Consider the following 20,470-nt stretch of genomic DNA (forward strand, 5'->3'; position numbering starts at 1 on the left):
TTATACTAAAAATGATTTGTTGTTTATCTGAAATTCAAATTTAAGTGCCCGTCCTGCATTTTATCTGGTAACTGTGGCTGGAGGGGCCTGGAGAACGCCCGCCCTCCACAACACCCACCCTCCACGCACCACGAAATTCCCGGGTCTCAAGAAGCCGGGCGTCTCCTCGAAAGCGAACTACAAGTTCCACAATGCTGCGCGGGCGCCCGGGGCTCTGATAGGCCACGGCCTGCTTCCCGCCTGCCGTCACTTCCGGGCTCGGGGCTGGCGGTTGCGGCGGACGCGCGTAGGATCTCCGGCTCGGGATCCCGCGCAGGGTCCCGAGTGCGGGGTCCCGCGTGGTGGGCGGTGGCCGCCATGAACTTCTCCGAGGTGTTCAAGCTCTCCAGTCAGCTGTGCAAGTTCTCCCCGGACGGCAAGTACCTGGTGAGCGGCCGCGGGGCCTGGGTCGAGGGCGGGCCTCCGCAGGAGACGCGGATCTGCCCCGGCGGCGGGCACCTCCGAATGGGGGCGCGGGGCGGCCGCAGGGCCGGGGTGGAGGCAGGTGTCCTGACAGGGGCCTGGATGGGTGCCCGGGGGTGTGCAGCAGACAGGTGAGCTGGGCCGTGGTGCAGGGCGGGGGGGCCGGGCAGGTGCTGCAGGGACGTGGTACCCTGGGCAGGGAACTCAGGGGCTGCAGGCGGGGGACCTGGGCAGGGAACTCAGGGGCTGCAGGCGGGGGACCTGGGCAGGGAACTCAGGGGCTGCAGGCGGGGGACCTGGGCAGGGAACTCAGGTGCTGCAGGGACGTGGTACCCTGGGCAGGGAACTCAGGGGCTGCAGGCGGGGGACCTGGGCAGGGAACGCAGGGGCTGCAGGCGGGGGACCTGGGCAGGGAACTCAGGGGCTGCAGGCGGGGGACCTGGGCAGGGAACTCAGGTGCTGCAGGGACGTGGTACCCTGGGCAGGGAACTCAGGGGCTGCAGGCGGGGGACCTGGGCAGGGAACTCAGGTGCTGCAGGGACGTGGTACCCTGGGCAGGGAACTCAGGGGCTGCAGGCGGGGGACCTGGGCAGGGAACACAGGCCGGTGCTGCAGGCGGGGGACCTGGGCAGGGAACTCAGGGGCTGCAGGCGGGGGACCTGGGCAGGGAACGCAGGGGCTGCAGGCGGGGGACCTGGGCAGGGAACTCAGGGGCTGCAGGCGGGGGACCTGGGCAGGGAACGCAGGGGCTGCAGGCGGGGGACCTGGGCAGGGAACTCAGGTGCTGCAGGGACGTGGTACCCTGGGCAGGGAACTCAGGGGCTGCAGGCGGGGGACCTGGGCAGGGAACTCAGGTGCTGCAGGGACGTGGTACCCTGGGCAGGGAACTCAGGGGCTGCAGGCGGGGGACCTGGGCAGGGAACACAGGCCGGTGCTGCAGGCGGGGGACCTGGGCAGGGAACTCAGGGGCTGCAGGCGGGGGACCTGGGCAGGGAACGCAGGGGCTGCAGGCGGGGGACCTGGGCAGGGAACTCAGGGGCTGCAGGCGGGGGACCTGGGCAGGGAACACAGGGGCTGCAGGCGGGGGACCTGGGCAGGAAACTCAGGGGCTGCAGGCGGGGGACCTGGGCAGGGAACTCAGGGGCTGCAGGCGGGGGACCTGCGCAGGGAACACAGGCCGGTGCTGCAGGCGGGGGACCTGGGCAGGGAACTCAGGGGCTGCAGGCGGGGGACCTGGGCAGGGAACGCAGGGGCTGCAGGCGGGGGACCTGGGCAGGGAACTCAGGGGCTGCAGGCGGGGGACCTGGGCAGGGAACTCAGGGGCTGCAGGCGGGGGACCTGGGCAGGGAACGCAGGGGCTGCAGGCGGGGGACCTGGGCAGGGAACGCAGGGGCTGCAGGCGGGGGACCTGGGCAGGGAACTCAGGGGCTGCAGGCGGGGGACCTGGGCAGGGAACTCAGGGGCTGCAGGCGGGGGACCTGGGCAGGGAACTCAGGGGCTGCAGGCGGGGGACCTGGGCAGGGAACACAGGCCGGTGCTGCAGGCGGGGGACCTGGGCAGGGAACTCAGGGGCTGCAGGCGGGGGACCTGGGCAGGGAACTCAGGGGCTGCAGGCGGGGGACCTGGGCAGGGAACTCAGGGGCTGCAGGCGGGGGACCTGGGCAGGGAACACAGGCCGGTGCTGCAGGCGGGGGACCTGGGCAGGGAACTCAGGGGCTGCAGGCGGGGGACCTGCGCAGGGAACACAGGCCGGTGCTGCAGGCGGGGGACCTGGGCAGGGAACTCAGGCCGGTGCTGCAGGCGGGGGACCTGGGCAGGGAACTCAGGGGCTGCAGGCGGGGGACCTGGGCAGGGAACTCAGGGGCTGCAGGCGGGGGACCTGGGCAGGGAACTCAGGGGCTGCAGGCGGGGGACCTGGGCAGGGAACTCAGGGGCTGCAGGCGGGGGACCTGGGCAGGGAACTCAGGCCGGTGCTGCAGGCGGGGGACCTGGGCAGGGAACTCAGGCCGGTGCTGCAGGCGGGGGACCTGGGCAGGGAACTCAGGGGCTGCAGGCGGGGGACCGGGGCAGGGAACTCAGGGGCTGCAGGCGGGGGACCTGGGCAGGGAACTCAGGGGCTGCAGGCGGGGGACCTGGGCAGGGAACTCAGGCCGGTGCTGCAGGCGGGGGACCTGGGCAGGGAACTCAGGCCGGTGCTGCAGGCGGGGGACCTGGGCAGGGAACTCAGGCCGGTGCTGCAGGCGGGGGACCTGGGCAGGGAACTCAGGGGCTGCAGGCGGGGGACCTGGGCAGGGAACTCAGGCCGGTGCTGCAGGCGGGGGACCTGGGCAGGGAACTCAGGGGCTGCAGGCGGGGGACCGGGGCAGGGAACTCAGGGGCTGCAGGCGGGGGACCTGGGCAGGTGCCGCAGACAGGCAGGCCAGGCAGTGCCGCAGACAGGTGACCTGAGCACAGGATCTGGGCAGGTGCCAGCCTCCCTGCACCTGGGTGCCCGTTTGTTGACAGCAGGTGAAAAACCGTGCTGTCGGTACACATTTGAAGTCAGGGAGGCATCGTCCTTTCTTTTGTCACACAAAGGCGAGTGTGTCGTTCTGCTGGCTGTAAACCGGTGTCGTGGTGCCACTCGGTGTTGTCATCTTTTCCATTGCTCTTCGCAGGTCTGTGCCTCGTGCCAAATCAATGGTTTAAATAACTAGCATTCTGTGTTTAGATGGGAGTTATCCGCACTGCCGGGATCGGAGCTGTTAGTTCCACGGGTGGCAGAATGGTGCTAAAATCACTGAGTATCTTGCACACCATACTTATGTTTTGAAATATACCAATATGAGCAGCATATATCCTCAGAATCTCGGGGTGGAGGTGATCATTGGCATTGGAAAGCCATTAGAACAAAAACCATGTGTGATAAAAAGTGTACTTAGTTTCATTTATCCTCTGTTAACTGATACTTCATGGTTCTTTTTAGGGTGAGCCATTATTCGTATTCCCTTTACGCTTGTCTAGGTCTTTGGAAATATAACTCCCAAGTTACATGTCTGCCTTCTCTATGGAAGTATTATTCTAAATCACATAAAATAGCATTCAGCTACAAAATACAAAATGTCTTTAGTTTCAGTGGCACCCCAAAAACCTTGGTACATTTTCCTAAGTGCCCCCCATAAATTCATTTTGAAAAGATCATTTATGAAAACTCCATTGAATTATAAAGAGAAAGATTATATCTCCTTGCTTAATTTTGGTATGTTTTTAGTTTTTACATCCTGGTCAAAATATGGAGACACTAGATAACTGTGTTACTGGAATCATGTTCTTCTAAGCTGTATCTTAAATGCTGAAGAAGGTAGGTCGGTGCTGCCATTTTAAATAGCGTGCAACAGATTCGATACAGTTTTCCCAAGTGTTCCTACAAATAGTCCCTCTCCTAGTGAATTCACTGGAACTGACCACAAAGCTACAATGTGAAAAGATAAACTTCATGACACATATTTATTCTAATCTTCAGTTGCCTGGCCTCTCTTCTTTTTCGTGGAAAATTCATGTGGCTTTTTAAAAAATGGAAGTTCATAAAATACAAGCTACTGATTCTAGGTTGACCTCGATATGTACAAAAATGACATAATTAACATTTAGAAAGCAGTACTTAATATTTAAACTGTATCGTAACCTATAAGTAGCAGATAAGTCTACTCAAACTAATTGCTTAGCTACAGATATTAGCACATATGGACATGGAAAAACTGTCTCTCAGAAAACAGTATTAACACAAACATTTCCAGTCAGTTCTAGGAGTAAGTCAATGTGAGTGTGTAAGAAAAACCAGTCTTCCCTCGTGTGCACTGCCTGTACTGTCACACGACTGCCCACACTCACAACACTCCTGGTCCCCAAATGTGTGGGGATTTTTCTCCAAGTAATTCCATGACCCCAGCTGGGTGTCCTACCATTTAACTCAGTTCTGACACTACCTGGGGTTAGCGTCAGACCCCAGGTGAAGGGCACAGTCCCACAGGACGGCCCCCACTTCATCCAAAAGTAACAGGTACCCAGATTATCTGCAGCTTCTCTCTGACTTGGCGACGAGTGGGAGGGTCCCACGACCCCCTCCTCAGTTTCGATTAATTTGCTAACGTGGCTCACAGAACTCAGGGAAACACATCACCAGATTATTAAGGGATATGATGAAGGACACAGAGGAACAGCCAGATGAAGAGACACGTGGGGTGAGGTCTGGGAGGGTCACGAGTGCAGGAGCTCCTGTCCCTCCCCGTGGAGTTGGGGTGCCCCCTCCCTGTGCGTGTGTTCACGCTTCTGGCAGCTCTCTGAACCCTGTCCTGTGGGATAGTTATGGAGAGCCCCTCAGCGAGGCATGATTGCTCATTCACCCCTTCTCCCTTCTCAAGGGAATGGGGGTGGTGCTGAAAATTCCAAGGTTTTAATGGCTTGGTTTTCCTGGTGACTCACCCCCATCCAGGAGCCATCAGGGGCCCACCCAGAGTCTCCTCATTAGAGCAAAAGGCGCTCCTGTCACCCAGGAAATTCCAAGGGTTTCAGGAGCCCTGAGTCGGCAGCCGGGGCGGCGACCAGCATGTGTTCTCTGTGGTCTCGCAGGAGACAAATGAACATTTCTGACGTGTCCTTGCATTTGCAGAATTTAAAACACATACATTGCCCTCCTGTTGGGTCGTCGGCTCAGAGCTAGGCTTTGAGAAGGGGGCTGTCGTGTCTGCAGCCCAGCTCATCACCAACCGTGAGCCCTCGATCCCGCCTCGTAAACTGTCTACAGGTGACAAAACCAGGAGAGGACGCGGGTGGTTCACAGAACAGCTTTGTCCCTGTGCTGCTTCCTGTTCCCATTAACTTTTTAACATATAATGAGGAAAGGAGTAGAAAACACCTCAAGTAGACGTTTAAAATAATACTTTATACTGGAATATAACAGTTTGAACACCTAGTTTATGTATTCCAACTTTATCTTTTTATTATTAGCTCATCTCATTTTTATTTTATTTTACCTTATTTTTTTTTTAATTTTATTGGGGCGTGTTGAGGAACAGTGTTTTCCCAGGACCCATCAGCTCCGTGTCAAGTCGTTTTCAATCTAGTTGGGAAGGGGAGGGCGCAGCTCGCTGGCCCATGTGGGAATCGAACCAGCAACCTTGGTGTTATGAGCACTGCGCTCTAACCACTGCACCAACCGGCCGCCCAGCTCATCTCAGTTTTAGCGTGGACAGTGCCCTTGATGTTAAACATGGAACCACCAAGATCGAAAGGCGAGAAGGAAGCAGGATTCCTGAACGTGGGGAGTGATGCCGTTTGTAAAAGTCCCTCCCTTCGGAGTACAGAACTCGGGCTTTCTTTTCCATTTGTAGGCTTCCTGTGTCCAGTACCGGTTAGTGGTCCGGGATGTGGACACCCTTCAGATCCTTCAGCTGTACACGTGCCTCGACCAGATCCAGCACGTCGAATGGTCGGCCGACTCCCGCTTCATCCTGTGTGCCATGTACAAACGGGGATTGGTGCAGGTACCTGCCTGGCGTGGGGACGGGGCTCTGTTCCCTGCCTTCCTGGTGTGGAAAAAAGGCCGTGCTCCTCAAAGCCAGCTTCCTTTTAAAATTATAAAAGTCCTTTCATTGTTCAAGTACTTTGACAATGAGAAAACACTTAAATATTCTTCATCTGTAACTAAAGATAGAATTCAATAACAGGAAGTGTTTACAGACCTTTGTCCAGCAGCTTGGGCGTGGTACATTTTGGGAAGTGCTAAGATGTAGCACTTCGTTTCAGACCTAGAGCTTGACTAAATGAGGCCTTAGGGATGGCAAAGGGAATAAACCTTTTGAAATGACCACAGAATGAAATCACCAAGAAGCGTGGCTGACTTTTGTGGTACAATCTGGCCCCAGTCCAGATCGTAACAGAGCTTTGTAAAGGTATCTGTTGGTGGCCAGTTGTTTAAGCTTGATTCCTGCCCTGATTACTTTGTGATCCTGCGTCTCTGTCTTTATGGATATAGGTATGGTCTTTGGAACAGCCGGAATGGCACTGCAAGATAGACGAGGGGTCTGCAGGCCTGGTGGCTTCCTGCTGGAGCCCAGACGGGCGCCATGTTCTCAACACGACTGAGTTTCACGTGAGTGAGCCCTCAGCATACTTTATTACCCCAGGGAGGTGCCCCCCGACTCCTGAGATGGGTCGGGAGCAGGAAAGGGGGTGATTTGTGGAGAAGCGTTTATATCTGCAGTCGTCAGTGTGAGAACCGTAACTACCGCGTTTTCCCGAAAATAAGACCAGGTCTTCTATTAATTTTTGCTCCAAAAGATGCATTAGGGCTTATGTTCAGGTGATGTCATCTTGAAAAATCATGCTAGGGCCTATTTTCTGGTTAGGTCTTATTTTCGGGGAAACACAGTAAGGCTGTTCTATAATCCTTTTGTCCGGTTTTAAAGGAAAATAAACCCGATTTTTTTTTTTTTAATTTTAAATTACATTTTTAAGGACTTAAACAGTTGCTGTAATTCAGCAGTAGAAAACGTACTTCAATACAAACGTACTTCAATACAAACGGTTAAGACGTCTGACCTGGGCTGGCGGTAACTGCATCGTGCGTTTGTGTTCCCCACACCCTGGCGCCCACCCGGTAGTGCCGGGCTCTGTGCGGAGCCCTGGGCCCCCGGGGAATGGGTGAAATCTGACACGGAATCCGCGATGGCTCTGGTGGTCTGAGCACATCTCCTATGTTCCCCAGTTAGGGAACCTGGCATGTGTAGGTGTTTAGGTGGAAGGCCTTTGGTGTCAGCAGTGTGTTTTTGTAAATGTACAGAAGCGCCCAGTCCCGTTCATGTGCTTTGGAGGTGGCATTCTGACGCAGCGCTTGGGCCTAAGCCCACAGTGCAGTCCGCGGGGTGTGTGGTAGCCTAACTCCAGGCTCCGCCAGGCGCAGACTCCAGAGGTGACAGCCCGTGCGTGGGCCTGAGGCGCACTTATTCCCAGCAGTGAGAATACAAGTATGTGTGTCACTCAGCATTTTCACGGTGGCGCCGTCTGGCATAAATTCCGTCCAACTGGGAGCGAGGGCTCAGCTCACTGCTCCGGGAGCCCTGTGGCTTCCCGTGTTCTGTGTTTCCGTCTTCAGGCGTCCTGGAGACCTGGTGCCTGCTGATGGAGGCTGTGGGAGAGCGGGGCAGGCGGCAGTCGGCTCCTTAGGCGGCCCCTTGGCTTCTGTGCCCTGGACACGCTGGTGTGTCGGGCTCACAGCGCCAGGTTTTCAGACACGCTCACTGAAGCTTCCGTGTAGCCCCCTCCAATAGTCTGTACTTACCATTGTTTGGGCCAAAACGCAGCCTCCCACCAGGCACATGGCCCTGGACCCCTGCCTGCTGTGGGGACAGGGCAGGGCACAGTGAGCCCTGGAGGGAGGCCTGGGGACAGGACGCCACATGCTGAGCACCTCTGCCCCCCCAGCCCCCAGGAACTCCCGGTTGCTCTCATTTCCTATTAATCGTGTCCTTGTCCTCGCTTTTCTTGAGGGTCTCCTGTGCGAGTTTCTCTGTGAGTAAGTATCTGTGTGAGTGTGTGTGTGCGTGAGTGTCCACACTCCTGTTGGTTTGCGTCTGTTTCTAGTTTATTCACACGCATTTGTACTCCGTGTTGCTCTTGACATTCATCCGTGTTGCCGGCACGTCTGGTTCTTGCGTTCCTTGTGGGAAAAATCACCCAGTTTCCTGAGCCGTTCTGCCTTTCTTTGCTGGGCTTTGAGTTGTTACCAGGTGCTGCTGCTGCGGGGAATGTTCTGTCTGCGTCCCTGGCGGTCCTCTGCAGACGGTCTCGCCAGGCTGTGTGTAACCCGGGCTTGCCTGCTTTTAGGAGATGGTCTCCAGCCCTCCACAGTGTTTGTGTCGGGATTCAACATGATGGCAGTAGAGCTGCGGTGGGATTGCACTTTGGTTTTGATTTTCGTTTCTCCAGTCGTTAGTGAGGTGGAGAGCTTCCAAAGCTTGTTTCACACACACGCGGTTTACAGATGCGGCTCAGGTTCTGTAGGGTTTATCGTGGTATTTTTTTCTTTTATGATTTGAACACTTTGTGTCTAAAGAAATCCGTACTCAACCCAAGATCAGCGTTTCTTCTGTTTTCGTCCAGAAGTTTGTGGATTTGGCTACTAAGTTTGGATACGTGATCTCTTTTGAATGTATTTCCTTTTTCCGCTTTGCACCTTTGTCAGAAACCAGTGGCCAGTCTGTGTGTGCGTCTGTTTCTGGCCTCCATCTTGTTCCGTTGGTCCGTTTGTCTACCTTTGTGCCAATACCATATTCTCCTGATTGTGACACTTTATAGTAAGTCTGGAGTCCAAAATCAGTGTGAGTTTTCCAATTTTGTCCTTTCTGAAAGTCATTTTGGCTATTCTTGCATTTCCATATCAACTTGAGCGTGAATTTGTCAATTTGTTTGTAAAAATCCTGCTGGGATTTGTTTGGTTGAGATTGCATTGAAATTAAAATTTTTCTCAGCAGTGATTTCATGGGATAGCTCTTGCACATTTTTTTATAAAATTTATTCCTAAGTTTTAAGTTCTGTTGTTCCACTCTGGACCATTTGTGTTGGTGCCGGGGCCCCCCCGTCTGGCTCTGGAGCCCTCACTCAGGTAGATACGTGTAAAGACGCCAGTACTTGACCTCTCAGTAGATCCCCCCACAGCTGTGCCGTGCAGACCAAACATCCCCGTGGCTTTCCTGCATAAAAGGTTCCTCGGACAAAAGAACCGTTTTACGTGTATTCCAGTATGAACACTGATTACTTGGAAATTGTGACCTAAACTGCATTTGCACTTAACTCTGTGTCACTCGAGTAATGTTATGAAATGGTGACCGCGTATGGACAGCACTGGATTTCCAGTCAGAACGTGAGCCTTGAGCTGGGAGCCGCCCTTCCGAGGGAGAACAGCCTGGAACCACCGACGTCAGCTGCGCGCTCGGTCTGCTGCTTGGGTGCCGACCTGGCTGGGGTTTGGGGTCGCTGGACATGTGGCTGCATCGTCGGCTTTCTCTCCCCCCCGACAGCTGCGGATCACCGTCTGGTCGCTGTGCACGAAGTCTGTGTCTTACATCAAATACCCCAAAGCCTGTCAGCAGGGTGAGTCTGGCCGACCCCCCCTCCCCGGAAGCTGGCTCTGTGTGGCTCTTTGGGGGCTCTCTGACCTTTTCATCGCGGGAAATTTCAGACACAGGCTAAAGTAGCCTCAGCCGTGTATCAGCTCATAGCCCGTCTTTTCCTCTGTACCTCCCTCCCACCCCCGATTATTTTAAAGCATATCCCAGACCTCCTATTGTTCCACCTGTAAACATTTCCACGGATCTCTAGGAGACAGGGATTCCCCTTTTACAACAAATCATAGCGACTAAGGAGGGTCCTGTCGGAGGGACAGCCAAGACGAAGGACCTTGCGTGTAGTTCCCTGTGCCTCTGTGAAGGGCTGGGTATTCACGTCCCTCCTAGTTCCTGGCTGTCAGGGGACCCCGCCTCACGCTCGCATTCTGGACTTTAAACCTTCTGTTGACTAAATCTGTGATCTCTGTAGAGGGAAATGGTGACCTGTCCCATCTGGACATCCCAGAGGAGGGATAAGTGACAAGTGTCCTCTGAGCCGTCAGGGAGAAGGGGGCAACTCAGACGCATGCCACCTTTGTGACTTAAGTGGCCCCCTGAGAGGTGCTTGGGTGTCCCCTCGAATCCCTAGGTTCCAACGAAGAATCCTGCACTTAATAAGCAGGGAAGCATGATGTACTTTGAGGGCTTTTTCTATTTCTTTCTGTTGCTCCCAGCAGGTTGGACACTGCATTTGATTGAAATGCAGCTATACATTTATTATTTATTTCTATCGTTGGAATACTAGTGTCTCTCCCGATGGCAGGCACATTTCTTGAGTGGAAACGACAGTCATATTATTTAGGTGTCCTTTTGACGCATGAAGTATGAAGTGTGACCTAGGGCTTTTAAGCTGACACAGAACTGGAAAACGTAGCTTAACATTTCAACTCAAGTTTATTTCCAAATTCTTATCTTAAATTTACTTCTTCCAAATAATTAAATTCAAAAGTAAAAATAAATGTAGTGACAAGCCGGCTTTCCACAAGCTGGGTGTCTTACAATTTATTTTCTAAGAAGAGGGCGCGCCGTGAGGTGCTGCACTTTTCCGTGACCGTCTGTGGCTCGTGTCTCGCAGATTCCCTGGCGGGTCAGTCCTGGTGTGCGCGCACAGGCGCCCCCGCGGCCAGCATGCTCACTGTGTGCGTCACCCCCGCCCGTAAACACACTCCTCGTCCAGGACACTGTCTGCTGGCATTGCGCCCCCTGCTTCTGACCTCTGCTTGCTTTTTGTCATTGCTCCTTCAAAATGACCACTGCAGTGTCCTGTTTGGCTCCTTGATTCGGGGCCCTTTGCTCTTCCTGGCAGGAATGTCCTTTTCCAGGGACGGCCGCTACCTGGCCTTGGCTGAGAGGCGGGATTGCAAGGACTACGTGAGCATCTTTGTCTGCAGCGACTGGCAGCTGCTGCGGGTGAGATGCTGCTCTCCCAACACGACGAGCTGTCTGCCGAGTGGACAGGACGGGGAGTGGGTGCCCTGTGTGCTCTTTTCAGCTCTCAGAGTCCCTTCATGTCGTTTGGGGAAAGGTGACTTCCTGTCTGCAAAGAGCGAGGTCTGGCGTGTGACTGCAAGTGACACCCACACCAGTAAAGCGTTTCTGAGCCTTGGGGCTGTGTGTGAAGTTACTGTGCCATCGAATGGGAGCCTTCTCCTTTTCTATTAGTTTAATGGTATTTGCGCGTGTTGCTTTGTCATGAATGGCCGTGAACTTGAATTTAGCTGGTGAGTGCGTGCACTCCTAGAGGGGCCGAGGGGCCCGGGGTTCAGAGCCCTGCCTGGAGGTGCTCAGGGCAGAAGGTGGGCAGAGATCGGGCCGAGGCAGACATGCCATCAGAGCCCCAGGTGCCTCATCAGCCCTGAGTCCGTGGAGAAGAGCGGAAGGGAGACCGCGGCAGGCGGAGACCGCGGCAGGCGGCGCCCGCAGGGCTGGCAAGGGGCCGTGAGCTGGCTCCCCGCAAGCTGGGTTTTAACAGGGAAGACAGACTTGTAGGCATTTGTGCCCATTTCTGTCTGAGGAAATGGAATGCTGGAAGTGTTAAAACGTGTGTACAACACAGTTACACAGCAGTGTGTTTTCTAGTTGAGCCCGTTTCGCGCTCTTCCCTTCACAGCACTTTGATGCTGACACCCAGGACCTCGCGGGCATCGAGTGGGCCCCGAACGGCTGTGTGCTGGCCGCGTGGGACACCTGTCTGGAGGTGGGCGCCTCCCCGTGTTCATCTGCATGCTGCCGCTACCAACCCCGGGTCCCCTTGTTCCGCAAGTGTCACCACTCGCTTCTCTGGTCACCCCCACGCCGGCTCACAGCCCGTCTCCTGGTGTCGGCCGCACTCTTGTCCCTTGTCTCTGCCTATCTGTCCGTCTCACGCACTCTGGGAGGCTGGCTTTTACCTGCTGCAGGTTAGTGTGGCCTTAAAGTGAGTGGACTGCCTCGCCCGCAGTATAAGATTCTGCTCTACTCCCTGGACGGCCGGCTGCTGTCGGCGTACTGTGCGTACGAGTGGTCCCTGGGCATCAAGTCCGTGGCCTGGAGCCCCAGCAGTCAGTTCCTGGCGGTCGGGAGCTATGATGGGAAGGTGGGAAGCGCGCCCGCCCGCAGTGAACCCCGCAGCCCAGCGCGTGCGGCCGGTGGTCTCACCGCGCGTGCTCTTCTCAGGTGCGCATTCTGAATCACGTGACATGGAAGGTGATCACAGAGTTTGGGCATCCTGCAACCGTCAGTGACCCCAGAATAGTAAGTGGAGGTGTTTCTGTGTGAGCAACGTTTGGGGGGGGGGTAGAAACCGCGTTTTCACTTGGCCTCATTGGTTCTGTCACCACAAACTAGGGACTGCAGCATGTCACGGGGCACATGCCCCTGGCCTGTGCTTTTCCTGTCTACATTCTCAGGATGGGCAGCAGTGCCCTGGCCCTGCCTCTGCTCCCACCCGGTGGCCCATCTCAGGTCTGCTCCTGCTCTCTGCACAGCACCCCGGGTCCCCTGCTGGCCCGTGCTGTGCTCTGGGCCACGGTTGGAAAAGAGCTGACAGACCCGCTGCCCTGTGGAGTGGGGGGGCCGGGTGTCTTCCCAGGGCGGGCAGGACGGTGCCTACCGCGGGATGGCTGAGGCAAGATCTGGGGAGCTGGTGTTTCAGGCAGTGGGAACGGGAAGTGCAAAGGTCCTGAGGTGAGAATGTGTCCATTCAGCAGGCATGGGGCAGCTGGGACACAGAGAGAAACCTTGGCCTTGGGGGGACAGCTGAGGACCCAGACAGGAGCCCTGGCCTTGGGGAATTTGCTCACAGATGAGAGGCCTGAGTAAGAGATAGGGAAGGTGGTGGAGCCGCACGGACAGCTTGAGGTCAGGTGGCCCTGGAGCCAAGGTGTTCAAGTGTAGACAGGCGGAGGGAGGGGTCAGCAGGAGGGAGTTGGAGCTGCCGGAGGCCAGTCAGAGCCAGCTGACCTCAGGCCTCCAAGGACTTAACTCCTGGGGCGTCGGTTGCCTGCCTGTGACCTGCGACCCAGCCTGGGCTGCTTGCCCTTTGCCTGCCAGGCCTCAGGTCACAGATGCCCCTTGTTCCCTGGCCCTGTCACTTGTCACCACTGAGATGCTCACGGGCCGTGACCAGCTATGGCAGATAAGACCCTCCATTGGGTCTTAAATGGACGCTGTCGACTCCATTCTTACTGGAGCTGGCAGGTGGAATCCACATTGTGAATCCATGAGTAGCGGTGTCCCTGTGTCCCCGTACCCTTCTCCTGTGTTTGGGTCAGACGTCACTGGCACTGAGTGCTGCCACCACCCCTGCCTGCCCCCCATCCTGTCTTCCAGGTGGTGTACAAGGAAGCCGAGAAGAGCCTGCAGCGGGCGCTGGGCCGCCCTGCCTGCCCTCCACCCAGGGCCACTGAGAGCAAATGTGAGCAGTGGGAGGGGCTTGTTCCCTTTTTTATGAGAAAGAGGCCCAGGTAGATTTCAGATGCCCTTAGTTTTCTTAAAAACACATTTTCCCTTCCCTGTGATCCCTTGTGGCCTGTCTCCACTGTGAATCAGACCTCCTGGTCGTGGCTTTTGTTGAAATTCTGGAAGTCCAAATTTGGCAGCTGGCGCTCTGGGGGCGGTATTTTAAAGATAATAAAATATGTTTTTGGATGAGCAACAGCGGGGGTCAGGAGATCAGTGGGAAAGGGCTAGGCCTGGGGCAGCAGAGCTTGTTCTGGGTCCTGGCCATGTGGCCGGTCCCTTGTGCCTTGGTGTTATCTGTGAAATGGGCATCAGTTAAGCGTTAAGTGGAGAGGGTGCTGGGACAGCTACCAGGCCCAGAACACGGCCCATCACGGGCTCTGAATGCTCACAGGCTCTGAAGTGGCCCCTAATCTGTGAGCACACTTACCTGCATGAGCTTCATCATCCGTCTCCGACCTCACACTTCTGGTTTGGTGATGCTTTTTCTTGCTTTTAAGACTATATTTTAGAGCAGTTTTAGATTAGCAACAAAATTGAGGGGAAGGCAGAGGTTTCCCACAGGGCCTCCAAACTCCATTTGCACAGCCTCCCCCACTGTCAGCTCCCCCACCAGAGTGGGACATTTGTCACAGTGGGTGAACCTGTATTGACATGTGTCTGTAATACCACACAGCGTATTTTCACTTCCCTAAAAATTTCTCTGCGCTCTACATGCTTTTTCTATCTCTGAAAAGTCTAGAGTATTGAAGGTGAGACTGAAACAGCTTGTAACTAAGATGCCGGGAGTGGGAAGACGGCAGGGTGCCCAGGCGGCGGGTGGGGGGTCCTGGAGCCTGAGGCTGGGGGGGCTGCCTCCCCTCGGCCTCCCGGCACCACACCAGAGCCCTTATTTCCAGTTTTGCCCCATGCGTTCAAGGTCACGTCCTGTCTCCTAGGTCTGAAGTGAGGGGGCGCGGTCAGTGGCCGCTCCGCAGGACGGGCGGGGCCGACGCCACTGCAGCTTCAGGAGCTGCGCTGAGCCAGCCGTGTCAGGCCTCCCTTCTCGTTGTAGATGAGATTGCCTCGGTGCCAGTGTCCTTACAGACTGTGAAACCCGCTACCGACAGAGCCAACCCGAGAGTCGGCGTGGGCGCACTGGCCTTCAGTTCAGACAACTACTTCCTGGCCACACGGAACGGTCAGTCAGTAGCCCCACGTCACGTCCACTCCATTTCCTCCAGTGCCCACCACACAAACGGCTCCTGCCTGTGGCGTCCCTCCGCTTTCTGCGGAACCGGCTCTGCTGCCCACAGAAGCTTCCAGGGCGCAGGGCTTCATCAGCCGCTCTGCCCAGCGCCCCCTCCTCTCCGCTCACCCCTTCCCGTTTGGGAAGGATCAGGATCCAGGCCCTCCTACAACTGTGACCTCTTCATATGAAAAGGGTTCTTACATTCTTAAAGGGTTTTAAAAAGCCCCCCAACATGCCCGTGTGGCTGAGGAGCCTGAGAGCTCCATGGGCCCCAGTGCAGACCCGGGAGCACTGAGGTCATCCCCGGGTTCCAGTGCCCCCTAGTCCCGCCTTAGTGACCTTCCTCAGGGGTCAGCATCAGAGCCAGGGGCTGGCGGGTGACCTGTGTGCCTGTCCACCTCTTCCGCCCTCAGACAACGTCCCGAATGCCGTCTGGATCTGGGACATACAGAAGCTGAGGCTGTTTGCGGTGCTCGAGCAGCTGTCTCCTGTGCGTGCCTTCCAGTGGGACCCACAGCAGCCCCGCCTGGCCATCTGCACGGGAGGCAGCAAGGTGTACGTGTGGTCGCCGGCGGGCTGCGTGTCGGTGCAGGTGCCCGGGGAAGGTGAGCACAGGGCCCTGGGTGGACACTGTGCTTCCCTGGGTCACTGACAGTGGTGCTCGTCCCAGAAACCTCAAGGGCCACGTGCCAGGGCCAAGCCCTGGGATAGGAAGAGGGCCACCAACTTGAGGCGGCCTTTGGACTCTAACTGGGTCACCTGTCCTGTCTGCGCACCCCAGGGGCCCTGGCCTGTCCCACTCTAACCTTATGGCCACCTGTCTCTCCAGGTGACTTTCAGGTGCTTTCTCTGTGCTGGCATTTAAATGGGGACTCACTGGCCCTCCTCAGCAAGGACCACTTCTGCCTGTGTTTCCTGGAGACAGAGGCTGGGGTTCACACAGCCTTCCGACAGCCGGACCACTGCACGTAGGATGTGTGTCAGCCACCCGTGTGAAGTGGAAGGACACTCGGCACGTGTCCACTGTGGGGAAGGAAAGGGCTTCTGGGGGCAGCTCCCACCACAGCGGTCTAAATGCCATGACTGATTTGTCTATAGCAATGCCTTTTTGTAAATAATGTATAGTAAATTGTAATTTTTATTACTTAAAATAAATATTTACTAATTTATAGAACGGCTGATGCTGGTTGTCTTGAAAGGTCTGGGTCACAAGAAGGTTTTCTAGGTTAGCTGTAAGGTTCTGGTTCACTGTTTTAGGAAAGTAACTGAGTCCCCAGCAGCCAGTCCCCTAGATACCCTGCTGTTGCTATGAGCTCCCATTCCGTCACTGACGGTGGGCCTCAAGTGGTCTGTTCTGGAGTGTGGGGAGGGGAGCCCCCAGTACCGCGAGGGTAGTGCCACAAAGGTCATCCCACACTGCTGAGTGGCCACCACCCGGAACGAACAAGTCTGCGGGCTCTGGATTCAGGTGCTTCTGCCAGGCAGCCCGCTGAGTCAGGTCCCACACCAGGACCCATCTTGGTTAAGGCTACACTGCGTACTACTCACTACCTCTGTCCCCCAGAGAGCTGCCGGTACGGAGCCCCAGCAGAGCCCTTTGGCAGCGGGATGGGCTCTCAAAGCGAGTGGAGAAGACGGGAAGCTTGAAAATGCACTCCTATAAGAGGTAACTCTCCTGGCTGTTGCATCTGTTTTAATAACTTCAAATAAGGAACACCACCCATTCGATTCTAACGGTCTTTACTGCGAGACCAAAAGCCAAGTTTCAGGAGCGGGCGCGGTTCTGAGGCGGCCTTCCAACTCGGACAGGCTACTGCGTTCAGGACATGGGTCAGGGTCACATCCACGCCAAGGACAGTTACACCAGGGCCAAGAGTGAAGGTGGAACCTGCGAGCCAACACTTGAAGCTGACTGATAAGTGCTTCCGGTCACAGGGCAAGCTGGACGGGGCAGGGTGGCAGGGAGGTCCTCACGGTGACATGCTCCACGGGCACACGGAGGCCCGGGCATGGTTTGGGCAAGACCCCAAAGAAGTCTGTGCCCGCGTGGGAGCTGCTTCATGAGGACGTAAGGTGGCTCCTTCCTTAAAGTGCATCTTTAAAAGTGAACGAAGCAATTCCCTTTTAAAATACGAAGGTGACAGTACAAACTTGGAATACAGTTGTCAAAACTGTGTGCAAAGAACTATTAGGGTGACTTTCCAATTAATTAATTGCTCTAAAATGATTTCCTGCAAACCTTGGGCCTGAGGAAGATACCACAAGTACTAATCTAGGTTAATTTTAGAAAAGTGGGCCTTCAGATCACTTATTTACACAAAAGCAACTGTCCCTCCAGGAGCTGACAAGGCAGACTGTCTCCTGCTTAGTTCAGCAGGCTGCTGGCTGCTTTCGTATCTAGCTTTAAAAAAGTCATTACATTTCCAAATACAAAACTGGACGCCAAGTGTCAACTTATTTGCGACTATGGGCACTGGGTGTGCAGCGCCTCCCTGGAGCTCCGGCCCGCACCACCGGGAACAGGCAGGATGTCCTCGTGACACCCCGTTTATGAACATGCTGAGGGCGGGGTGCGGCGGACGGAGAAGCCGAATGGAAACCGGGGTTCCGGAAGCTGGCCCAGCAGCCAGCAGGACAGCCGGGTCCATTTTGCTTTTGCCTGTAGCTCATATTACCAGACGTCCACATCCACCTGGAACATATAATTCATTTGACTATCCTAACGCACTCAGACCCCTAACGGGAAATGGTTCTAACCCTGGCCACGTGCTGGCCCAAGTCCCCACGTCGCCTGGCTCTCCCTGGAGGCCCCGAGTGCAGCGCCTAGAAGCCTATCTTGCCTCTGGTCATGGAGTAGCCCAGTTTGGCCTCATTGTTGATGAAGGACATCAGCCCCACGTAGGTCTCGATGATGAGGGGCTGCTCCAAGACCAGCACGCCGCTGGCCTGTCCTGGCAAAGGATTCTCTTTCTGGGCTTTTTTGACAGCTTGGATTAGCAGAGCTTTGAAGCTTTCCAACTTTAAAGAAAGAGAGAAAACATGGAGCTGATCAGAGTGACCCATGAAAGGAAAACCCCTCCCATGCCACCCGGTCAGTGCCAGCCCCTCGTCCCCATCTGTGAGGAGGGGCCTTTCCAGCCACATCCTGGTGGCCCCTCAGCTCACCCCAATACAGCTCCCTGGGAGCGCCAGACCTCACCTGTGCTCACCTGTGCAGACCACACCCAGTGCTCACGGAGCCTTGCTCTCCACAGGTCTGAGTGGTTTCACCATGCAAACTGCCTAAACTTGACCACACCCCCACCCCACGTCCCCCAGGCCAGGAAGCAGGCCATGGTGCACAGCTGCCTAACGGGGGACTCACTGCTGGGCCCAGACTCTGTTCTCACACTCACCCCAACGCGCTTCTGGGCCCTTGTTCAAGATAGTGATTATGGCCACGGGCCATGTGATAACGCTACGCTGACCAGCAGCACCAGCAGCCACCGGCCGCATGAGGCGATTTAAATGTAAGCCAACGGAAATTATTAAAATGTAAGTTGACTTCCTATTTTACCAGCCACGCTTCAAGTGCTCGGCAGCCACATGTGGCCACCATACTGCTATCACGGTCTGGCTTACTTGGCACAGAGACGCCGTTTTCTCATCCACGCCGGCCATCGGGTGCTCGATGAACGTGGCATAGGGCACATTGGTAGACCAGGGGTTCCATCTGTTTATGAACGAAGGGCGGCTCTGCTTGTCCCACTGAATGCGAATCCCCAAACCTTCTCGCCTGCCGAGTTAGAAGAAATGAAACGACGTCACCTAGCAGGTCGCGGTCTCCACAGAGGCCTGGTCAATACGGGTGTGACATTAAAAAGCGATTCCCTGTTTAAGACAAGACTGAGGATACTTCACAACGGAACACGACTGTGTGCTTGAGGCGTAATTGCCCCCCCCAACCCCCATCACAACGGCTCTGAGTACTTGTAAGTAAGAGCAACTGAATCTATTGTTGAAGCTAAACTTACCCTTCACACATTTCTAAAACCTAACCGGCAATGGGAATAACGTACATTCCAGAGGCACTCACTAAACGAATGACATTCCGTAACTTTAAGGCCTTTTTCCTGACTGTCTTTGCTGATTAACACTTTTAGCTCTCCTTGACCTCTGAACTGTAAAATACACCAAGTCAACTGACTACACTGGTATCTCGGTTTCTCACACTTCAGAAAATTCCCCTGAAGCATGAGCATCAGCTCTTGTCCGTTGCCCACGAAACCCTTTCCTATTTACCTAACCTTCAGTGGTATCTGTATACTGAAGCGACGTGCTACATTATTTATTTGTTCATTTATTTTGTGTGTGATTGAGCAGAGCCCACCGGACATGAGTGGTGTATTCCTTTCCTGGCCAGAGAGAAAATGCTGTTGGCTCCTTATCCGAAGACGACCCAGTCAAGTCTACCACAATGTGTCCTGAATTCATTTGACTACGCGCCTAACAGCTGTGTTTTTGGTGCCAGAATTCCTTTTAACGCACTGGGCTGCGCAGAAGCCACTAGCTTCTGTGCTGAGCAACCGCACTGCCCGTGGAGCGGAGGCTTTCGTGTCCCCACAGAGGGGCAGACACAGACACAAGACCAGCGGAGGGGCTGGTTTCAGCAGGGATGGTTGCCAGGCCCGGCGCTGGGCTCCGTGCGGAACGACTTACTTGTTGAGCGATTTCGGGGGGAACTGGAATTCCCCGTGGGATACGGTGTCCACCGCATTCAGCGGGACGCGGACCACCTGCTCACACTGCAGGCTGACGAAGTCGTACTTGCAGATGAGCAGCGCCTGGTCGGTGACGAGCACCAGCCGTTCCTTCTCGTTGTTCCAGTGATCGACTCTGCGGGCACCGAGAGGAGTCAGCTCCGCGCGCACGGCCGGCTGCGGCGGGGGCGCGGGGTCGCGACGGGGCCCGGGGCGCCCCCACCCCGGCGGCGCCCCGCTTACTCGGTCAGCAGCCACACCCCCTGGATGTCGCCGTCCTCCACGCGCCGGACCAGCACGCGGATCTCGTCCACTGCCTGCTCGATGGTGCCGGGCTGCGCGCGGTCACAGGGAGGGGGTCACTCTCCGGCCCCGTCCCTCTCCCCGCCCACCGCTCCCCTCCGCGGCCCCTGCCCGGGCCCGGGCCCGGCCTCACCCGGAACACGAAGTACTCCTTGACACGGGCGCGGCGCGTGGGGTCGTGGATGCTGAGCGGCCACAGCGTCTGGCGCAGCGGCGTGCCCGCCCCCGGCCGCCCTCCGCCCGCGCCGCTGCCGCCCGCCCCGACCTCCTCGCCCGCCGCCAGCAGCGCCGTGGGGCTCGTGCCCGCTGAGTCCACCGAGTCTCGCAGCTGCAGCATCGCGGCGCCAGCCGCCCGCCCGAAACGCCGACCTGTACTCGACACAAACACCGTCGCCGACACCACCCGCGGGACACCCGGCTCGGCCCCGCCCGCGGACCCGCCCCGCCCTGCGGCCTGCGGCGATTGGCTCCGCCTCGACAGCTCCGCCTTGGGCTCCGCCCACCCCGGCTCTCGCTATTGGCTCTTCGCCAGCTGCCTTCCGCGATTGGTCCCGTCCGACGCCGTTCACAATGGCTCCCGCCCCTCGTCGCGCCGGAAGCGCACGCCGCGCTCACGCCCACTTCCTGTTTACGCGACCGGGGAAGGGCGGGGT

The 20,470-nt window shown here is 56.4% G+C and overlaps 2 protein-coding genes across 4 annotated transcripts; one reads left to right on the forward strand and one right to left on the reverse strand.

Moving 5' to 3' along the window:
- The first annotated feature begins 251 nt into the window (after positions 1-251).
- Positions 252-16,954, forward strand: WRAP73 (WD repeat containing, antisense to TP73). Of its 2 annotated transcripts, XM_081055055.1 has the most exons (12): positions 252-426; positions 5,832-5,984; positions 6,476-6,592; positions 9,519-9,591; positions 10,912-11,015; positions 11,716-11,802; positions 12,046-12,180; positions 12,261-12,338; positions 13,416-13,500; positions 14,599-14,724; positions 15,189-15,380; positions 15,605-16,954. In XM_081055055.1, exons 1-12 carry the CDS (start codon positions 358-360, stop codon positions 15,745-15,747), a joined length of 1,362 nt encoding a protein of 453 aa, XP_080911181.1. In that variant the 5' UTR covers positions 252-357; the 3' UTR covers positions 15,748-16,954. The 2 variants fall into 2 exon arrangements, with proteins under 2 accessions (XP_080911181.1, XP_080911182.1); XM_081055056.1 differs by lacking the exon at positions 12,046-12,180 and having other exon boundaries at positions 255-426; positions 15,605-15,944.
- Positions 15,898-20,238, reverse strand: TPRG1L (tumor protein p63 regulated 1 like). Of its 2 annotated transcripts, XM_081055057.1 has the most exons (6): positions 19,951-20,238; positions 19,758-19,849; positions 19,474-19,650; positions 18,397-18,550; positions 17,616-17,793; positions 15,898-17,467 (listed from the first exon to the last, which is right to left on the reverse strand). In XM_081055057.1, the coding sequence occupies exons 1-6, from the start codon at positions 20,152-20,154 to the stop codon at positions 17,442-17,444; spliced, it is 831 nt and encodes a 276-aa protein (XP_080911183.1). In that variant the 5' UTR covers positions 20,155-20,238; the 3' UTR covers positions 15,898-17,441. The 2 variants fall into 2 exon arrangements, with proteins under 2 accessions (XP_080911183.1, XP_080911184.1); XM_081055058.1 differs by having other exon boundaries at positions 17,450-17,793; positions 19,951-20,232.
- Positions 20,239-20,470: the final 232 nt, after the last annotated feature.

This window comes from Rhinolophus hipposideros, assembly GCF_964194185.1.
Source record: "Rhinolophus hipposideros genome assembly, chromosome: 8".
In the NCBI taxonomy this organism is placed as follows: domain Eukaryota; kingdom Metazoa; phylum Chordata; class Mammalia; order Chiroptera; family Rhinolophidae; genus Rhinolophus; species Rhinolophus hipposideros.